This window comes from Chelonia mydas, chromosome 11 (assembly GCF_015237465.2).
Source record: "Chelonia mydas isolate rCheMyd1 chromosome 11, rCheMyd1.pri.v2, whole genome shotgun sequence".
Lineage (NCBI taxonomy): Eukaryota > Metazoa > Chordata > Testudines > Cheloniidae > Chelonia > Chelonia mydas.
In genome coordinates this window covers 76,249,558-76,271,960 of record NC_051251.2, presented here as the reverse complement: position 1 = coordinate 76,271,960, position 22,403 = coordinate 76,249,558, and the positions used below count along the sequence as shown (strand labels likewise).

At 42.4% G+C, this 22,403-nt stretch overlaps 1 protein-coding gene across 9 annotated transcripts in view; it reads left to right on the top strand.

Moving 5' to 3' along the window:
• The window catches only part of PCNT (pericentrin), a 241,299-nt gene that overhangs the window by 110,664 nt on the left and 108,232 nt on the right, over window positions 1–22,403 (top strand). For all 9 annotated transcript variants that reach the window (XM_037912953.2, XM_037912948.2, XM_037912949.2 and 6 more), the window contains 3 exons: window positions 2,198–2,362; window positions 16,380–16,526; window positions 21,753–21,904. In XM_037912953.2, coding sequence (XP_037768881.1) covers window positions 2,198–2,362; window positions 16,380–16,526; window positions 21,753–21,904 — 464 coding nt within the window. The remainder of the gene's footprint in view (window positions 1–2,197; window positions 2,363–16,379; window positions 16,527–21,752; window positions 21,905–22,403) is intronic.

Sequence of the window (22,403 nt, the reverse complement as noted above, 5' to 3'; positions counted from 1 at the left end):
GATTAAGCAAGCAGGCTGCTACATTCTGCTCTGACTGAGGGGGGCAGAGCCTGCCACCATGCCTACCTCCTCAGAAACACCCTGAAGGCCCCTCCACTCTAAGTATACTGCAACAGTGAGTGAGAGGAACAGTGTCTCTGTCTCCCTCTCACACATATGCATGACTGCCCACCCCCCTCCAGGTGGTGGTTTATGTTTCTACTGGCTGCTCTGGGCACCCAAACCAACCTGCTTGCGCTGCTGGGGAGGGCACGTCATCGCTTCTTGCACCTTTCCCTTCTTGCTTCCCCTGTCAGAAGTAAATTTTGTGCATGGAAGCAAAAGAAATCTGTGGTGGGACATAAATTCTGCGCATGTGCAGTGATGCAGAATTCCCCCAGGAGTAAAGCCATTTTACCAGTTAGTGCTTATAACCAATTTACCATATATGGTACAGGACAAAGTCTCACTAGATGGCTGCACCTGAAATTCACCCCTGAAGTAGTTTTGGATATCCACATAAACACATACTTACCTGTTTCTTTTCTCTAAGCCATCTTGCCACCAGTGAAGATAAGAGACTTCATTCCTTGATGTGAAGCATAATTAGCTTTTTACTGGCAAAGAATGAAATCTATCACAAAGCTGCCTCCATTGTTTATTGCCATTGTGGAATGAATGAGAGGACAGCTATAGCCTCTCAGACTCTCTAAGTGGATTTTGGGCTGTATTCTACTTTATTTGGTGAATCTTCCTCTCCCACACTGTGTGTGGGCTCATTCTGCTAGAGCACAAGCAGCTTCACTAGCATCGCGTCAGGAGGTGCCCCTGCTTGGTATTTGCAAAGCAGCAATATGGAGTTCTGTTTGTACCTTCAAAAAACATTATGCCTTAGTTCAAGCCTCCACAGCTTATGCATTCTTTGGTGTGGAGGTCCTACAAACATCTTTACTGCCTGCAGCCTCGCACCTGACTCTTCTGAGTACTGGTTTTCAGTCACCCACAGTGGAATACACTTAGGGATGAGCACTTGAGGAAGAAAGGTAACTTATTTACCTTTATAGTAATGAGTTCGTCAAGATGTGATCCCTATCTATATTACACTATTCACCCTCCTTCACCTCTGCTTCAAATCCTATCCATTAAGTGAGGTTAGAGAAGGAACAGGAGAAGTGATTGCACAGTACCGCCCCTTATGCCCTCGGCATGGAGCATGAGGAGAGCAAGGATGCAGGCACTGACCAGTTGGACGCTGCTAAGAAGAATCTTCTGGTCTCAGGCTCATGTAGTGCATGCGTATTCACAGGCAGAGTGCCCATAGGGACCATGCATCTCGAGTAACTCCAGTTAGTATAAAAGATTAGTAACTTCCCTTTTTTATGATACATTATTTTGCTTTTTCACTCATTGCTCTGCAAAATTCAGTAATGAGCAATGGGACTGTTAATCATAAGTGCAATTTTTGTGAGTTTGAATGGCAGTGTCCCCCTTGCAAAAGTGGTTTACCTTTGGGGAAAACCTTAATTTCCTTTGGTTTGGGGGGAGAGAGGGGAAGGAGGAGGTGTCTTTGAGCTGCTAGTATCAGACAGGTTGCTGTACTTTAGGGTGACCTGAAATATGTACTGCTTGTCCCTTTGGGTTTTTCTGCAGAAGAAGTATACGCCTGGGAAGTTAGCTTTGTTGATCAAGTGAAAATTCTCATCCTTTAAGTGTCTTGATCCTGGAAACAGGATTTTCCATCAGTCTAATGGCTGCAGTGATTGAGTTTACAAAGGAGAATGCAGCTGAAATTTTCCTAGAAGCCCAATTATCACTGGTCATTGGGTAATTGTTATATTGTTTTAATGAGGCACAGCTGCCATTTGTTCGACTCCCCTTTTTCTGGTGTATTTCCATGAACCTTATGGGCATCAGAAGATGCAAGCAGGTGGTGTGCTCTGCAATCTGAGTTGCTCATTTGATTAACTAGGCAATTAGTTTAGGAGGACTTTGGTGCCAATCTCCTCTCCCAGAATCCTCCACCTCCACTTCCACCTGCCTGTATCTTTGCGAACTTGCACAGAGATCAGATCTGGTTTCCTTCAGTCAAGATGGAAGTGGAAGTATGGCAGTTCACACCAGCTGAGAATCTGGCCCTTAGGGTTGGAGGGAAGATCACTGTGGGATATGGGAGTTACTGATTTTTCTCAATAATAAAATTAATTAAAAAATCTTACAGATGTATGCTTCTGCTTCTGCCTCTGAAGTGGAAACTGTGCGAACAGCTCTCCTAGCTCAGTTTGAGGAGGCGAAATTGAAGCAGCAGCTTCAGTTCCAGGATGAGATTGAACTGCTCAAATGTCAGTCAGAGGTATTACTGGAACAGCAGATTACACAGCTAAAGGTGAGCTCTAATTAAAATTTTTTAACAAATTCCAAAATTTATGTTCCAAAATTAGTGGAATTTTCTGAGGCTTAACAGTTATTACAAAACCTTTTCCCCAGATTGTCTTTTTAAAGTCCTAGAGACATAGGAGTTGAAGATAGAAAAGATGGTCTGTGGGTCAGATTGCCTGCTAGTCACGAGTCTAACTCTTCAGATTGTTTCTGTCAATTAAATCACATTAAAAGGGACTAAAAATACATTATGTTCCTAACTTCACTTTTTCACGTAAGCAGTTAATCTATTTGCCACAGGCATGCTATGCAATCATGAATGGGAATAGATGTGGTTCATGGAGTCTCTCTTTTAAGATGTCTTCTCCTTTTACTTTTCTCCTTTTTGCTTTTGGGTAAAAGTGTTTACATTTTTTTTTTTAATATGTTGTACATAAACTTTGTAAATATGTGTATTCTGAATTGGAGAACAACCCATACAATGCTGAAAAAAATACTACAGTAACTCCTCACTTAGTCGCCCTGGTTAATATTGTTTCGTTGTTATGTAGCTGATCAATTCGAGAACATGCTTGTTTAAAGTTGTGCAATGCTCCCTTATAACGTTGTTTGGCAGCCACCTGCTTTGTCCACGGCTTGCAGAAAGAGCAGCCTGTTGGAGCTAGCTGGTGGGGGCTTGGAACCAGGGTGGGCCAGCAGCCCCCCCATAAGCTCTCCTAAGTTCCCTGTCCAGCAGTCAACCAGCAGGCTATCAATTGCTGGGCAGTTCAGCTGTCCCTCCTCCCACTGCCATGTCCCTCCTGCCCTCTGCCTTGGCGCTGCTCCCGGGAGCCTCCTGGTTGCTATGTGGGGAAGAGGGGGGCTAATGTCAGGGTGTCCCCCTCCTGCCCCCTCTGCTCCTTTACCCCATCTCCACAGAGCCGGGGCGGGGACACAACAGGGCTCGGAATGGAGGGAGCTTGCTGGTAGCAGCTGCTATCTCAACTTGCTGATCTACTTAAAAAGGCATGCATCCAACGAAGTGGGTATTCACCCACGAAAGCTTATGCTCCAGTACGTCTGTTAGTCTATAAGGTGCCACAGGACTCTTTGCTGCTTAAAAAGGCAGTGTACTTAGTGGGGTCAGCGTACTTAAAGGGGCAATGCATGTCTCTCTCTCTCGCTCTCTCTCACACACTCACACACACGTGTGTGTGTCTCTGTCTCTCTCCTGCCATGCTGTCTCCCCTCCCTCCATTCGTGCTGCCTTGTAGAGTGAGAGGCGACATTAACAGCAATGTGTTAACCCTTGAGGGCTCAGCTGAGTGCTAGTTAATCATTTATCAGTAAGGCATTCCCTGGGAAATATCCCACCCCCTGACTTCACCACCTCAACTAGGCTTCACAATCATCATTGCTGTGTACAGTATTAAATTGTTTGTTTAAAACTTATACTGTGTGGGTGGGTATGTATGTGTATATGTATAAAATATATTCTTTTGTTTGGCAAAAAAAATTTCCCTGGAACCTAACCCCCACATTTACATTAATTCTTATGGGGAAATTGGATTCGTTTAACATTGTTTTAACTACAACATTAAGTGAGGAGTTAATGTATATTAAAATAATGTAAATCTGGCACTTTGTCCTTAACGCTTCCATTTACAGTTAGGTATTAGAAGAAATGGCCTTTGTAAAATATCTGTTCAGAGATAAATGCATAATGTGTCATAAACACGATCATGCATTTAAGGACTATATTTTACCTTCTGTTCTGATTTGCGATATACTTGTGTATGTTAATATGAAAATTTCAGTTTTTTAAAGAGATTTGTACACATTTTGTCTTGTTTAGCATTTGGAAGGATGGAAGGAAACTGATTTATCAGCAGAAAGAGTCTTTGAAATAGATCTGAAAGTACATTCTACTTCTCTGACTACTTCTCCATCTATTTCATGACAACTAGCTAGATATAGAGCAGTGATGCTCAGACTGAGGCTTGCAAGCTGCAAGTGGCTTTTTAATGTGTCTCCTTTAATGTGTCTCTTTGCAGCGCATGACATTAAAACACTGTGTGATTTAAGTATTAACCAGTCAGGATACATTTACTGTGTTGTTAACCTACTGTAGCTGATAAAATAATACTTGGTCAGTTATTTTGCTGAGAGAATAATTTATATATATAAAAACAAAATATTTCCCATGTGGTACTGTTACAGTATTATAGTAAATGAAAGAATGAATTCATGCTGCTGTGGCTTCTTTAGGTAATGTTGGCTCCTGAACCACTGAGGTCTGAGGATCACTGACAAAGGCATACTTTGTAATACTGGCAGTGTGAGATCTTCATTTCAGAAGTTGTAAACCAGTTTTCAACTTGCTTAAATACAGATTCTTCTTTGTGTAGTTTCTGTATGGATATTCCACTTCAGGTGTGCATGCGCCCCATGCTGCTTTGATTAGTCTTTTGATAGCCATGTGTGTTCAGTCTGCACATATGTCCAAGCTGTCTTTGTGCTCCATACAAGTGGTATCTAGGGCAGTGTCGAATATGAGGGAGGTTCCCACGCCTGAGCCATTCTTTTTAGGTGACAAATCTGAGGAACTAGCCCAGATTAAGGTGTCATGAGAGGAGGTTTCTGAACAAATTAATAAACTAAACAGTAATAAGTTACCAGGACCAGATGGTATTCACCCGAAAGTTTTGAAGGAACTCGTATATGAAATTGAAGAACTATTAACTGTGGTATGTAACCTATTGCTTGAATCAGCTTCTGTACCAGATGACTGGAGGGTAGCTAATGTGATGCCAATTTTTAAAAAAGGCTCCAGAGGTGATCCTGGCAATTACAGGCCAGTAAACCTATCTTCAGTATGAGGCAGATTGATTGAAACTATAGTAAAGAATAGAATTAGCAGACAGATGGATGAACATCATATTTTTGGGAAGAGTCAGCATGGTTTTTGTAAAGGGAAATCATGCCTCACCAATCTACTAGAGTTCTTTGAGGGGATCAGCAAATGTGTGGACAAGGGTGATCCAGTGAATATAGTGTACTTGGACTTTTAGAAAGCCTTTGACAACAGTCCTTACCAAAGGCTCTTAAACTAATCAGTCATGGAATAAAAGGGCATGTCTTCTCATAGATCAGTAACTGGTTAATAGATAGGAAACAAAGGATAAGAATAAATGGTCATTTTTCAGAATAGAGAGAGGTAAATAGTTGTCCCCCTGGGGTCTGTACTGAGACAAATGTGGTTCAACATATTCATAAATGATCTGGAAAAAGAGGTAAACAGTGAGGTGGCAAAGTTTGCAGATGATACAAAATTACTCAAGATAGTTAAGTCCAAAGCAGATTGTGAAGAGTGACAAAGGGATCTCACAAAGCTGGGCGACTGGGCAGCAAAGTGGCAGATGAAATAACGCTTACTGGAAAATATAATCCCAGCAGAATAATGGGGGTCTAAATTAGCTGTTACCACTCAAGAAAGAGATTTTGGAATCATTGTGGATAGTTCTCTGAAAACATCTGCTCAAAGTGCAGCGGCAGTCAAAAAAAGCTAACAATGTTAAGAACCAATAGAAGAGGGATAGATAATAAAAGAGTAAACATTATAATGTTGCTACATACATTTATGATACACACACACACCTTGAATACTGCATGAAGTCCTGGTCACCCCATTTTAAGAAAGATATATTAGATATATTAGAAATGGAAAAGGTACAGAAAAGGGCAACAAAAATTATTAGGAGTATGTAACACCTTCCATATGAAGAGAGATTAAAAAGACTGGGACTATTCAGCTTGGAAAAAAGATGACGGGGCTGGAGCAGGGATATGAGAGAGGTCTATAAAACCATGACTGGTGTGGAGAAAGTGAATAAGGAAGGTTTCAGAGTAGCAGCCGTGTTAGTCTGTATCTGCAAAAAGAAAAGGAGGACTTGTGGCACCTTAGACTAACAAATTTATTTGAGCATAAGCTTTCGTGAGCTACAGCTTACTTCATCGGATGCATTCAGTGGAAAATACAGTGGGGAGATTTATATACACAGAGAACATGAAACAATGGGTGTTACCATACACACTGTAATGAGAGTGATCAGGTAAGGTGAGCTATTACCAGCAGGAGAGCGGCGGGGGGGGATGGGACCTTTTGTAGTGGCCCATTTGCAGCAGTTGACAAGAACGTGTGAGGAACAGCGGGGGGGGGGGGGGGGGGGGGGGGGGAGAATAAACATGGGGAAATAGTTTTACTTTGTTTAATGACCCATCCACTCCCAGTCTTTATTCAAGCCTAAGTTAATTGTATCCAGTTTGCAAATTAATTCCAATTCAGCAGTCTCTCATTGGAGTCTGTTTTTGAAGTTTTTTTGTTGAAGAATTGCCACTTTTAGGTCTGTAATCGAGTGACCAAAGAGACTGAAGTGTTCTCCGACTGGTTTTGGAATGTTATAATTCTTGATGTCTGATTTGTGTCCATTTATTCTTTTACGTGGAGACTGTCTGGTTTGGCCAATGTACGTGGCAGAGGGGCATTGCTGGCACAGAATGGCATAATCACATTGGTAGATGTGCAGGTGAACGAGCCTCTGATAGTGTGGCTAATGTGATTAGGCCCTATGATGGTGTCCCCTGAATAGATATGTGGACACAGTTGGCAATGGGCTTTGTTGCAAGGATAGGTTCCTGGGTTAGTGGTTCTGTTGTGTGGTGTGTGGTTGCTGGTGAGTATTTGCTTCAGGTTGAGGGGACCCATTACTCTCACAGATCTTGGGAGACAGACCAGTCCTTGCTTACAGACAGCCCCCCAACCTGAAGCAAATACTTCTTCGGACCTGGGCCAGGTACTCCCCACACCAGCCCTGTACAACAGACCTCTGAAACCAGAGTGTCCCATCAATTTTGTCTGTAGCCCTCACACTGAGTAGGCACACCTGGGGAAAAAAACTGTGGGGGACAATTCTAAGGCTTCTAAAAGAGGAGATGTAGATCTCCTCAAAAATAAATCAGTGCCAAGAAGCCCAGATCACCTCAGAGACCTGCCACTTCGGAGACCTTACATCCTAAAAAGATCTCCTGGTACTGAGGGTCCCAGGAGGACCACAGGTGCCCTTTAAGACGTCACAGTACCCAGGATTACTTAGTATCAAAGTCAGTTCTGGTACTGTCCAAGCATGATGATAGTTGTAGAAACTCTAAGTGCTCTACCGTGACTAGACTGGTACAGACTACTGTGTTGGTAGCTCCTGCAGTACCCAAAACCAAACCACAACCTGACCAACTGGTACCATTGAAGTAGAGATCATCCGTGGTACCGCCACCTTCTGGCTCCAAACTCGTCAGGATCCTGCACAGGTTCATCCTCTACTGGAGGAGTTTAGATACTCCAAAGACCTGCTAGTCATAGAATCATAGAATATCAGGGTTGGAAGGGACCTCAGGAGGTCATCTAGTCCAATCCCCTGCTCAAAGCAGGACCAATCCCCAACTAAATAAACTTGTGTCACCCTTGTTGATGGGTGCAGAAAGAGTCTAGGTACCATGACCTCCTTTATCTCTGGTACTGTACCATTCCCTGGTACCGACATGCTCTCTGGTACCTGCTCAAATGGACAGCCTCCCTGTCTCAACTCCTCCACCATCTGCCTCTCCTCTGGACTATCATGAGGGGAGCTTCTCTGACTTACTCATCTTTGTTCAAGGCTTGCTTTTTCTGACACCTTTTCCATAAGGGAAACACAAGGCATGCACTTGCATGGATCACTGCACTCTCTTCTTGGTATGAATAAATCTGGGGTGTACCCCCTTTTCTGTATTGCCCTCTCCCGTGGTCATTCTGGAGTCTGTGGGCTGCTAATAGAGAGCAATTCTCTAGAAGTCCAAGTTACAGCCATGTCAAATGTCAAAGGCAAACCCTTCTCCTCCTCCAGCTCTCCTGCATCAGTTTACTCCCCAGGAGGAATCTTTTGAGGTTCAGGAGAAAAGTACTGATGAAGAAGCTACACCACAGACTAACATCTCTTCCTCCTCACCTGATGCCTCCTCCCAGTCCTATATGGAGGTGAGTTCAGACAATTCCAGGAACTCCTGAAAATATTAGATTCCCTCCAAATCCCTCTGGAGATCCATGAGACTCAACACAAATTGACTGACATCCTTCATCATATTGCCTCCTCTTGTAAGGTAGCTTTATCTATAAATGCGACTGTACTCTAAGCTGCCAAAATAATTTGGCAAACCCAGCTGCCAAGCCCCCAACCTGTAAGAGAGCAGATAAGAAGCACTACATTCCCATTAAAGGTAAACAGGAACTCCGAATGCATCCAGCCCCAATCTCCTTGGTGCCTGATACTGTTAACAAATGCAACCGAGAACATCTCTGTAGATTTCCAACCCCCCACTTCTGCTAAGGGTCAGAAGCAATTAGAAGTTTTTGAGCAAGAATTATTCCACCTATCGAATAAGGGGAAAAGTATCTTTGGATACAGACTGGCTAATCTAGTGAGGAGGGCTTTGAACTAGGTTCAATGGGGGCAGGAGACAAAAGCCTCCAGGTAAGTCAAAAACATGGAGACCTGGGAGAAGAGTCAGAATCTGAGGGGAGCATGGGCCATTGTAGCAGGGAAAAGGGAGAGACGAGAACACAGGGGAAATCAAATCAGTATTTTAAATATATACTAATGTGAGAAGTATGGAAAATAAGCATGAAGAACTAGAAATGTTAGTGAATAAACACAACTGTGACATAGCTGACATCACAGACTTGGTGGGATAATACACATGACTGGATTATTGGTATAGAAGGGTACAGCTTTCTCAGGAAGGATAAGCAGGGAAAACAGGGAGGAGGTGTTGCTTTATGTATCAAAGATATGTACATTTGGACTGAGATTAAGATGGAAATGGGAGAGAGACTTGTTGAAAGGATAAAGGGGTTAAAAAACAAGGGTGATGTCATAGTATGGGTCTACTACAGATCACCTAACCAGGAAGAGGAGTTGGGTGAGGCTTTTTTTAAACAACTAGCACAGTCATTCAAAGCATTCGTGGTGATGGGGGACTTCAACTAACCAGACATCTGTTGGGAAAATAACACAGCAGGGCACAGATTATCCAACAAATTCTTGTAATATATTGGAGACTATTTTTTATTTCAGAAGGTGGAGAAAGCTGGTAGGGGAGAGGCTGTTGTAGGTTTGATTTTGAGAAATAGGGAGGAACTGGTTGAGAATTTGAAAGTGGAAGGCAACTTTGGTGAAATTGATCATGAAATGATAGAATTCATGATTTTAAGGAATGGTGGGAGGGAAAACTGCACAGTAAAGATAATGGATATCAAGAAGGCAGACTCGAGCAAACTCAGGAAGTTGGTAGGTAAGATCCCATGGGAAGCAAATCTAAGGGAAAAAGCAGTTTAAGGGAGCTAGAAAAATTGCCAAGAGACATTATTAAGGGCACAAGAGCAAATTATCCCATTTCTTAGGAAAGATGGGAAGTATGGCAAGAGACCACCCTGAAGATCTTCAATGATCTGAAACTCAAAAAAGAGTCCTACAGAAAGTGGAAACTAGGTCAAACTACAAAGGATGAATATAAACAACACAAGCATGTAGGGACAATATTAGAAAGGCCAAGGCACAAAGTAGATTAAGCTAGCTAGAGACATAAAAGGTAACAAGAAAACATTCTGCAAATATATTTGCAGCAAGAGGAAGACCAAGGACAGGGTAGGCCCGTTACTCAGTTGGGGGGTGGGAAATGTGGAAATGTCAGAAATGCTAAACGACTTTGTTTTAGTTTTCATCAAGAAGTTTAGTAGTGATTGGACGTCTAACATAGAGGATGCCAGTGAACATGAAGTAGGATCAGAGGCTAAAATAGGGAAAGAACAAGTTAAAAATTACTTAGACAAGTTAGATGTCTTCAAATCTCCAGGGCCTGATGAAATACATCCTAGAATACACAAGGAGCTGACTGAGGAGATGTGTGCCATCAGCAATTATCTTCGAAAAGTCATGGAAGACAGGAGAGATTCCAGAGGACTGGAAAAAGGCAAATATAGTGCCAATCTATAAAAAGGGGAATAAGGACAACCCGGGGAATTACAGACCACTCAGCTTAACTTCAGTACCCAGAAAGATAATAGTGAAAATAATCAAGCAATCAGTTTGCAAGTACCTAGAAGATAATGTGATGATTAACAATCAGCCTGGATTTGTCTAGAACAAATAATGTCAAAACATCCAAATAGCTTTCTTTGACAGAGTAACAAGCCTCGTGGATGGTGGGAAAGCAATAGATGTGGTATATCTCTACTTTAGTAAGACTTTTGATACTGTTGTGGAGGTAGGAAAAGAAAGAGAGGGTTCAAGTGAAGCCATTTTAAGTTGTCAGAGACAGAGCAACTGTTGAGCTAAGTCTTATCCTAATATCATGAGACCTGTAGAAGCAGGGCTCACGTCAGAAGTGAGTGGGAAAACAGCAGAACAGAGTCAGTGTGACCTAGCCTTGAGATGACAATGTTTTGAGAAGAGAAAGTGAGAAAATACTGGAATAGATAGTAAATAGCCTAAATAAAATGCAGATGTTTTTAATTAATGCACATCACAAAGAGGTATAAATGCTTGTGTGATTTTGCTTGTCCTTTGAAGAACTACTGAGGCCATTGTATTTCTTCCCTTGCAATTGCTTTAATAAAGCTGTCTCTGACTTGTATCCAACCTAAGAGTGAAGGCTGTGTTTCTTCCACACTGTCTTGTATGACCTTCTCATAAACAAACTAGAGAAGTACAACCTAAATGGAGCTACTATAAGTTGGGTGCATAACTGGTTGGAAAAGTTATCCATGGTTCACTGTCATGCTTTGAAGGGTCTATTGAGTGGGCTCCCACAGGGATTGGTCCTGGGTCTGATTCTGTTCAATAGCTTCATCAATCATTTAGATAATGGCATAGAGAATACACTTATAAAGTTTGTGGACGATACCAAGATGGGAGGGTTGCAGTGCTTTGGAGGATAGGATCATATTTCAAAATGATCTGGACAAACCAGAGAAATGGTCTGAAGTAAATAGGATGAAATTCAGTAAGGACAAATGCAAAGTACTCCACTTAGGAAGGATCAGTTGTACACATATAAAATAGGAAATGATTCCTAGGAAGGAGTACTGCAGAAATGGATCTGGGGGCCATAATGGATCACAAGCTAAATATGAGTCAACTGTGTAACACTGTTGTAAGAAAAGCAAATATCATTCTAGGATGCATTAGCAGGAGAGTTGTAAGGAAGACACGAGAAGTAATTCTTCCGCTCTATTCCACACTGATTAGGCCTCAACTGGAGTATTGTGTCCAGTTCTGGGCTCCACATTTCAGGAAACGTGTTCAAATTGGAGAAAATCCTGAGAAGAGCAACAAAAATGATGAAAGGTATAGAAAACATGACCTATGAGGGAAGACTGAAAAAATTGGCTTTGTTTAGTCTGGAGAAGAGAAGACTGAGGGGGAACATAAGTTTTCAAGTACATAAAAGGTTGTTACAAGGAGGAGGGAGAAAAATTGTTCTTGTGAACCTCTGAGGATAGGACAAGAAGCAATGGGCTTAAATTGCAGCAAGGGCAGTGTAGGTTGGACATTCGTAAAAACTTCCTAACTGTCAGGGCAGTTAAGCACTTGAATAAATTGCTTAGGGAGGTTTTGGAATCTCTGTCATTGGAGGTTTTTAAGAACAGATTAGATAAATACCTGTCAGGGATGGCCTAGATCAGGCGTGGGCAATAATTTTTGCTGGAGGGCCACTCCAGGAATTTTGGTAAGTCATCACGGTTTGCACATTTCTACTATATTAATGGAGGGGGTGTTGGGACTGGGAGGGAGTTTGGTGCAGGAGGGGGTTCTGATGTGGGGCAGGGGTTTGGATGTAGGAGGGGGTGCACCTCTGGCCGGGAGGTGCTTACCACAGGTGGCTCCTGGTTGGTTGTGCAGCAGGGCTGTCAGGCAGGCTGCCTGCATGCCGTGGCCCCATGCCGCTCCCGGAAGTGGCCGGCTGCTGCTGACATGTCTCCGCATGCCCCTTGGAGGGAGGGGGGCAGCGAGTCTCCGTGTGCTGCCGGCGCACGCAAGCACTGCTCGTGCAGCTCCCATTGGCCAGTTTAGTCTTTAAGGTGCCACCGGACTCCTCATTGTTTTTGTGGATACAGACTAACACGGCTACCCCTCTGATACCTGGGACTTCTTGTCACTTTTCCTTTCTTGTAAGGGAAGGGGGGGGGGGAGAATCAAGTTTGGGAAACAAAGGATTCCCGCCTTATGTAAATCCTATTTAAGGGTGGGGAGGAAGTCAAACAGGACTCCTCACCATGGCCTGTCTGCCCAAGAAGAAAAACTGAAGGCAAGGGGGGAGTCCAGACTGAAACAGGAGTCCAGTCTGAAAAGGAATATAACTGGAACTCTGAACCACAGAAACTTCTCAAACTGCCTGCAACAATATTTAGGGTGAGAAATACTATTTGTAACTAATTTCTTTAGTGAAACTAGCTTAGTTTGCGTGTTTGATTTCATTTGCTTAGTAATCTGCTTTGTTCTGTTTGTTACCCCTTTATCACTTAAAATCTGCCTTTTATAGTCAATAAAATTTGTTTTGTTTATTATTAAACCCAGTTTCTGTAATTTGTAACTGGGCGGGTAAGAAGTGTGCACACCTCTCTCCACATTGAGGAAGGGGGTGAATTTCAAAATATATCTTTGGGTCTGCGCTCCAAGAAAGGTGGATATCCTGAGTGCTGGAGCTAGTCCCTTAAACTGAGTCTTCCCAGAGGTGATCTGCAGCTGGGTGTGGCCTTGCCTCTGTGTGTGTGTGTGTGTGTGTGTTAGAGGAGGTTTTAAGAGCCTGGCTCAGCAAGACAGGTTAAAGAGGACCCATGCTGGCAGAACAGGTAGACTCTGGTATCTCAGCATATCAGGTGGTTTCCCAAGGGGTCCAACCTCTTACAGTATGCACTGGAATTCCATTTGCTTCTCCATCCCCAGCTACAAATATCGTGACTGGCACAACTCATATAGGGTGGAGAGCTTGTCTTCAAGTCATACCATTCAAGGCAAATGTGCAACTCAAGAATCCATTCTCCACATTAGCCTACTAGAGCTCAGAATGGTCAGATCTGACTGCGGACATTTTCTACTTATGATTGAAGGTCAGTCCATGAGGATAATGAGACAGCATGGCCGGCACGTACAGTATAAATCACCAGGGAGGAGGAAGATCCTCCTCCTTTTGTACAGAACCAGTAAAGTGGTTGAACTAGTGCATAGCCCATTAAATCTTCAACTCTGTCACATACTTACCAGGCTTCCAGAACACCATTGTCAACAACTTGAGCAGACACTTCTGCCATGATAGCAAATGGGACCTCAACCCCTTGATGTTTCTTACCTGGAGTTCTCCAGAATTAGATCTCTTCGCCACTGCCCCCAACAGAAAATGCTGAATACTCTGCTCAGGAGGGTGTGTTAGTTGTCATTCTCTGGGAGGTGTCTTTCTCATTTTGTGGTCCAGAAACCTCCTATAGGCCTATTCTCTGATGCCATTGCTACTCAGAATCATAAACAAGATCAAGCAGGACAGAACCACAGTCATCCTAATTGCAGTAATTTAGCCCAGTCAGATATGGTTCCCATACCTGATTTGCCCCTCCTCTTGCCCTGCACTTCGATTACCAATAATACCTGACTTGCTAACTCAGGACTCGGTGGAAGGTCTTCACCCCAATTTGACAGCTCTGCATCTCAAGGCTTGGCATATAGATGGATCTTATGGGTAGAGATCTCCTGTTCAAAAGAATTGCAAGAAGTTTTGCTCAATAGTAGAAATGAGTCAACTATAAAAACATATCTGCAGAAGAGGAAGAGGTTCCAAAGGTACATGTCTCCTGTTGAAATACAATCTGTCTGATATATTGGATTACCTTTTGGGTATGAAGAACTGGGACCCTCTGTTGGAGTTCCATTAAAGTTCATCTAGTGGCTATTGCAATTTTTCCATTCCTCAGTCAAGGGTTTTTAGTCTTTACTCACCTCACCACTTCATGATTCATCAAAGAATTATCAGATCTTTTTCCTCATGTCAAACAGCATAACCCGGAGTGAGACTTATACACTGTTCTCAATTCTCTAATGAGGCCTCCCTTTGAACCACTGGCTAAATGTTCCCTTCCACGATTGTTTGTGAAGACTGCAATCTTAGTGGCTATTACCTCCATTAGGACAACTGGTGAGTTAGTGGGCTTTGATAGCTGATTCTTCCTACACCACATTTTATAAAGAAAAGGTATCTCTCTGGTCACACTTCCACTTTTGCCCAAGGTAACCTCAGACTTCCACATCAACTAGGACATTCCACTTCTGGTTTTCTACCCCAAACCTCCTCAGACTAGAGAGGAAGCCTCTCTTCACACCTTAGATGTCAGAAGGGCATTTGTCTTTTATTTGGAAAGCGCTAAATCCTTTAGTGTCTCTGCCAGACTGTTTGTGGCAGAGTTAGAGGAGCCTTTGTCTCCACCCAAAGACTCTCCAAGTGGGTTTTTGGTTGTATTCTCTGTTGATACAAGGCCAATCTCCTCCTCGGGTTATATCTCACTCCACTTGATCAAAGTCTACTTCCATAACCCCATTAAAGAATGTTCCCGTTGGATAAATATGCAAAGCTACCACATGGGCTTTGGTTCACACCTTTTTCTAAACCTTACATTCTATACATGCCTCTAGAGCAAGATTCCACCTTGGCATTGTTAGTCTCCAGTCAGTCTTAGATCTAGCTCCAAAACATACACCTCCTTTACAGTGTAATGCTGAGGAGTCACCTGAAGTGGAGCACCGATATAGGGACATTACTTGAAGGAAGAGGAGGAGTTCCTTACCCTTACAGGAAGTGTCCCTCCTTTGAGATATTTGTCCCTCTGGATGCCCAGTAGGTGCCATCCTTTCCTTCTGCTTTGGAGTCTTCCTTTGTGGGACTCTAGTTAGAGAAGGAACTGAATTGGGTTGCCTGATGCTGACCTTATATACACTTATCACGAGGCATGAAGATAACTAGGGTGTTTGTGTGGACTGAACTGGCATTGCTACCAGAAGTCTCTGATCAAAGGTGTATGGGGCACGTGCACAAGTGAAGTGGAGCACCTGTAGGGACAAACGTCTCAAAGAACTTCAGTTACTGTACAGGGTAAGTATCTGCTCCTTTAATACAGTGTCATTGGTAGGATATTTTGTACCAAGATGGCTGCCTCCAGAAATGTCTTTAGAAATTCAAGACGTGATTAAGCACTTTCAAATATATTTCAATTTAAGCATCACTTACCAATATTATTCCTTGGGTTTGAATGTTGAGACTGCTGGGTTGAAGAGAGTTAGTGGATTTTTTAAAATACATTATGTCTGTACAATTTTTAGCTGTTTCAAAAGATACTTCTCTGCACTTGCTCTGTTGGATCCTTTGAATTAATGAGTTCTCCCAAATGCTACTCTTAGAAGCATATCGGTAAATCTCCTAGTGTAACTATAATGTTGTGTTGTCATTCCCAGTATTCTCTCTAGAAAGCACTATGTCTGATATTGATAGCTATACCAGATAAGCATTTCTGATACTTTTATAGTCTTCCTGGGAAATACTATATTTTGGGGACAATAATCTCTAATGAACAATAACAGAGTTGTTTGTTCAAATGCTACGCCAAGGAACAGTACTGCTCTACATGTGGGTGCTTCAGTGCCCCCATGTTCAGAGATGCACTAGTCTTTATGCTGTCACCATATCTCAGATCTTAACAGAGAACTTGATAAAGTATCAGTACTGGTGAGAATGTTATGTGAGTTTATTGAAAACCATGTAGGAATTTTTTTTGACATTTCCAGATAGTCCCTTCATCTACGTAAATATTCTCTAAAGTGCCACACTTCTTGGTAATTTTTAGTTAGATTTCTGCAAATTGTTTTTGGTTGGTTGGTCTGGGAATCTTTTTTAAAACTTTTTTTTTAACGCAGGAGGAATTTAATGCTGAAAGGAAGACTGCCTGGCACAGCAAGGAGCAGGTGTTGATACAAGAGACAGAAAAGGCACAAGCCCGTTACCAAAAGGAGAGAGAGGAGTTATCAGTACAGATCCAGGAAAAGACAAATATAATCATCCAGGTATGTGAAAATACTGAGGCATAGATTTTAATTGCACTTTCCTTGTGTCTTGTTTAAACATAGCTTTCCTCTCCTTCCCCTTTCCCCATTAAGATGTATATGTACAGGGGCTACCACTTTGGTGCAGTCATTGGTTTATATTAACTAGTTTTTGAGGCACTGTTGGCTGCTTCTGTTAGCTAGTGTGTTATGGGGGTATCGTACCTCAGTGGGTGGAGAAAAAGTTGTGTGATGCAGCATGGTTGTGGCTGCTACAGGAGGGAACCTATCCAGTTATTTCAGTGATTATTCCATTTTCCTGAGATATAATATTTTAATGATTTTCTGGTATTGAGAAAAATGTAGGAGGTATGTCACAAAAACAAACAATGACATGATCCCTGTGTTGAAGTGAGGGTATTTGACAAGGGCGAGGAAGGGATGGACAAGGATGACAATAATTACTCTTAAGGCATGTGCATATATTGATTCTGTGTGTTCGATTGCTTACCTATCTTGCCCTTTGTTTCTTGTAGGTGAGATGGGTAAGGTTTAGGAGGGAGATGGCTTGGCAAAGAAATTTGAGGCATGGGGGCAGCATGAAAGAAGGTGCAGACACACCTGTGAGGGACGGTGAAGGGGGTATCAAGGCTGATGTACTGATATCTAAAAACATTGCCTCTTCTATAAACTCTATAGTCCTCTCTTGGTTACAGAAACTGAACTTCGATTCTCCTACGTAGTAACTCATACTTTTTTGTAATGCATAAGTATTAATGTTAGTAGTACTAGATAAAAAATAAGCTACCTTTGTGACTTTCTTGAAACAAAATTGAAAATTATTTCTTTAAAATTTTATGCAATTACAAGGTGCCTTGTTTTACATCAAAACAGTTTAATCTTAATACTGTAAATCATACTAGGCCCCTCCATCCCCATATTGTAGTAATTGGTTTAAATCTTTTGTTAAAGTTTAAGAAAAATTCATTCTCCATCGATTGGAAAACTATCAAAACTGTCCATGAGTAAATTTAATTTGGAAATTAGAAGGTTTCTAACCATCAAAAGTTTTGCTAATTGCATGGAAAGATGGATCCAAGAATGAGAGTGATTAATCTAAGAGTGTCTCTACTGGCAGGTTTCTGCGCAACAAGTTACACCACTTTTATTAAAGCCCTGGAATTAAACCGCTGTGGCGTGTCCACACTGTGCTCCTTCTGACGGTGGAGCTCGTCCACATTAGCAGCGCTTACAACCACAAAGAGAGCAGTGCATTGTGGTAGCTATCCCACTGTGCATCTGGCTGCACGGTGCTTTGGGAAGGGTTTGCAGTGCCTTGTGGGCAGACACAGCGTCACATGATGCAGGTTTCCCAATCCCATTGTTCCATGGGCATCCTACTACATTGCCAGCTGCTTTTCAACTGAAGGGATGGGGGGGCAGAGTGTGTGACAGGGAGAGTGTGTGTGTGGAGGGTGGGAGAGACAGTGTGTTTTGGGGGACAGAGAGTGTGTCAGCATGCTGTCTTGAAAGTTCAGACAGCATCAGGAAGCAACCAGTCCTGGGGAGGAGGAAACCCTGACATCAGCCCCCGTCTCCCTCCCCAGCTATCTGTGTGTGTGTGTGTGTGTCTCGCTCTCTCTCTCTCTGACAGGCATGCCTGCCTCTGTGTTCAACAGCAGGAAAATTCCACATTAATGGTTTGCTTTGTGTCCCAGAGCAGATCTGAACAGCATGCAAGGGCTGTCAGAAGTGGAGCTTTGAAAGGGGAGGAGTGCATGTCTTCAGGGCAGCAGAGTTCAAAACAATGAGCAGAGTGGCCACTTGAGGGATATGGGACACTTCCGGAGGCCAAATGGTTGCTTTCTGTGCTGTAATGTGTTTACACTGCCAATACAGCACTGGAGCCTGTTCGCTTTAAGGCTTAGGACTCTCGGCAAGGTGCTTTTTTTGCAATGTACACTAAGTGGCTTGGCAGTGTGTACACCTCAGGAGTTACACCACAGAAGGCTGCTTTACTGCGCAGTAACTTGCTAGTGTAGACAAGGCCTAATTTAGCTTGTTTGGAAAGCTCTTGCAGAGCAGAAATCTTGGTAGAATCAAGATTCCCTCCCGGCTTTAGGATGGGCAGTGACAGACTGTAAAGGCTGTGTGTCTTAGGGCTTGTCGACGCTGGCAGTTTACAGCGCTGCAGCTTTCTCTCTCGGGGGTGAAAAAACACCAGCGCTGGGAGCAGCGCCTCTCGTGGAAGTGGTTTTTTTAGAGCGCTGGGAGAGCTGTCTCCCACCTCTGCTGTGACTATACAAGCCACATTAAAGTTCTGCCAGTGTAGACTAGCCCTTAAACAGGAAATTTAGAAACAGCAAGTGAATTAAAATTAGCTGGTTTTTGTACTCAGAATAATTAAAAGTGAAGGTGAGTTGTCAAGGTTGGAAATGAAAGGGAGTAAAGTACCAGTTTAGTTGTGGTGCTCCCTTCTAACAGTTCAGGAGAATCCCAGAGTTTATTTTAATGTTGTTGGCCAATATTTAATGCAAACTCTCAAAATGTAGAATTGTTACATAAAAACTATTCTGCAATGAAACTTCATTTTCTGTTTAGTAGAAAAACTGGAAATTGGTAATAGTAACTTCAAGAAGAGCATACGGTGTTTAATGAACAACGGCAGAAAATTGGCAGGGAAATGGAACGCTTTTTACCCTGGTCTCTCCTCCTACCTCTCCAAAGAAAAAGTATAGTTAAATACTTGCTTTGTGTTGTGGCAGAGTTGTTGCCATAGTAATGGTATGTTCAGGTGATCAGGTGTCATGTTGTTTATGTAAATGTGCTGGATAGCTGCAGGCAGTTAAAGCACTATGTGCTTTTAAAAGAGCAGCATACTGAAGTCAACTTAACACAAAAATGAGAGCAGAGAATAAAGGATGTTTTCTGGACAAAAACGGTTTACTGCCATAAAGAATGGAGAAAAGTTGGTTGGGATAGGATCTGTTGAAGAGTGTGTGGTGCAGTGTAGAAAATTCTGCCAGAGCACTGCTTTCTGTCCTTGAGACGTGGATGGAGGTAATGCAAAACAAACTGAAATGTCATGAAGAGGCTATATAACTTGTCAGCATTACTTCAATGTGCTGAGACTATGGATGCAGATTGAACAGCGACTTTAAACAAAACTATACCAGAAAGAGAGAGAAACAATTTTAACCGCCATTCTGTTTTGGTCTTTCTGCTGTCCTCCAACTCTTGTGGTATTAGAATCCATTATAAATGGAATAAGAAAAGGAGTACTTGTGGCACCTTAGAGACTAACCAATTTATTTGAGCATAAGCTTTCGTGAGCGACAGCTCACTTCATCAGATGCATACTGTGGAAAGTGTAGAAGATCTTTTTATATACACACAAAGCATGAAAAAATACCTCCTCCCACCCCACTCTCCTGTTGGTAATAGCTTATCTAAAGTGATCACTCTCCTTACAATGTGTATGATAATCAAGGTGGGCCATTTCCAGCACAAATCCAGGGTTTAACAAGAACGTTGGGTGGGGGGGAGGAAAAAACAAGGGGAAATAGGTTACCTTGCATAATGACTTAGCCACTCCCAGTCTCTATTCAAGTCTAAGTTAATTGTATCAAATTTGCAAATGAATTCCAATTCAACAGTTTCTCGCTGGAGTCTGGATTTGAAGTTTTTTTGTTGTAATATAGCAACTTTCATGTCTGTAATCGCGTGACCAGAGAGATTGAAGTGTTCTCCGACTGGTTTATGAATGTTATAATTCTTGACGTCTGATTTGTGTCCATTTATTCTTTTACGTAGAGACTGTCCAGTTTGACCAATGTACATGGCAGAGGGGCATTGCTGGCACATGATGGCATATATCACATTGGTGCATGTGCAGGTGAACGAGCCTCTGATAGTGTGGCTGATGTTATTAGGCCCTGTGATGGTGTCCCCTGAATAGATATGTGGGCACAGCTGGCAACGGGCTATGTTGCAAGGATAGGTTCCTGGGTTAGTGGTTCTGTTGTGTGGTATGTGGTTGCTGGTGAGTATTTGCTTCAGGTTGGGGGGCTGTCTGTAGGCAAGGACTGGCCTGTCTCCCAAGATTTGTGAGAGTGTTGGGTCATCCTTCAGGATAGGTTGTAGATCCTTAATATTGCGTTGGAGGGGTTTTAGTTTGGGGCTGAAGGTGACGGCTAGTGGCGTTCTGTTATTTCTTTGTTAGGCCTGTCCTGTAGTAGGTGACTTCTGGGAACTCTTCTGGCTCTATCAGTCTGTTTCTTCACTTCCGCAGGTGGGTATTGTAGTTGTAAGAATGCTTGATAGAGATCTTGTAGGTGTTTGTCTCTGTCTGTCAACTGTGCCCACATATCTGTTCAGGGGACACCATCACAGGGCCTAATAACATCAGCCACACTATCAGAGGCTCGTTCACCTGCACATGCACCAATGTGATATATGCCATCATGTGCCAGCAATGCCCCTCTGCCATGTACATTGGTCAAACTGGACAGTCTCTACGTAAAAGAATAAATGGACACAAATCAGACGTCAAGAATTATAACGTTCATAAACCAGTCGGAGAACACTTCAATCTCTCTGGTCACGCGATTACAGACATGAAAGTTGCTATATTACAACAAAAAAACTTCAAATCCAGACTCCAGCGAGAAACTGTTGAATTGGAATTCATTTGCAAATTTGATACAATTAACTTAGCCACTCCCAGTCTCTATTCAAGTCTAAGTCATTATGCAAGGTAACCTATTTCCCCTTGTTCCCCCCCCACCTCCCCCCCGACGTTCTTGTTAAACCCTGGATTTGTGCTGGAAATGGCCCACTTTGATTATCATACACATTGTAAGGAGCGTGATCTCTTTAGATAAGCTATTACCAACAGGAGAGTGGGGTGGGAGGAGGTATTTTTTCATGCTTTGTGTGTATATAAAAAGATCTTCTACACTTTCCACAGTATGCATCCGATGAAGTGAGCTGTAGCTCACGAAAGCTTATGCTCAAATAAATTGGTTAGTCTCTAAGGTGCCACAAGTACTCCTTTTCTTTTTGCGAATACAGACTAACACGGCTGTTACTCTGAAACCTATAAATGGAATGTGGTCTCCAGAGTGGTTTGTGATTTCTCTGTATTGTAGATGAGATTTCATAATAAGATAACTGAATAAAGCTCTGCTGGTTTGGTAAAAAATGACTGGCTTTTTATCCCTTGCCTTGTTGTTCCATTTCCCACAGCTGGAAAAGAAAGTGGAGTCTTTAAATCATGAGTTGGAGGAGACTAGCTCTGAGCTGGAGACCCTCCTGCAGCGACGAGACAGAGAAAACCAAGAAGGAGAGTACTTGGTAGCTATGTTGAGATCTGATATTGAACTGTCCCAGAATGAAAGGTTAGTTTATTTTGGGATATATAGTGTGCTATGTCTTATATCTTTTTTTTGCTTCCTTAAACGAAAAAGTAACTAAGCCAAAATAAATGTATAGGAAGGTGACAATGTTTTCGCTATTTTTGAAGCATATCCAAGTTACTGTTAGTCTTTACTTGACATGCTAAAAATCTAGGACACCTTGAAAATGAACATTACCATTCTGATACCCACTTCACTAACTCTGGTATCTGTTTATTATCTGAAATAGGTATACACATTAGCTCAGAGTTTGAAAAGAAAGGTGAAGGCTTTTTTGGGGGTCAGATGGAAGAGCAGGGTAGATTCTTTGTTTTTAGTTTACCTCTGGATACATTAGAATCTCTTTAGGAAACAATTGGAACTGAGTAGTTATTGAAAGTAGACACTGTAGTGGAGAAATCATATTGATGATTGGAATAAGAGTAATGTATAGTCTTTATCTCATGGTAGGCAAACTTTGGAAAAACTCTGTACAGCATAA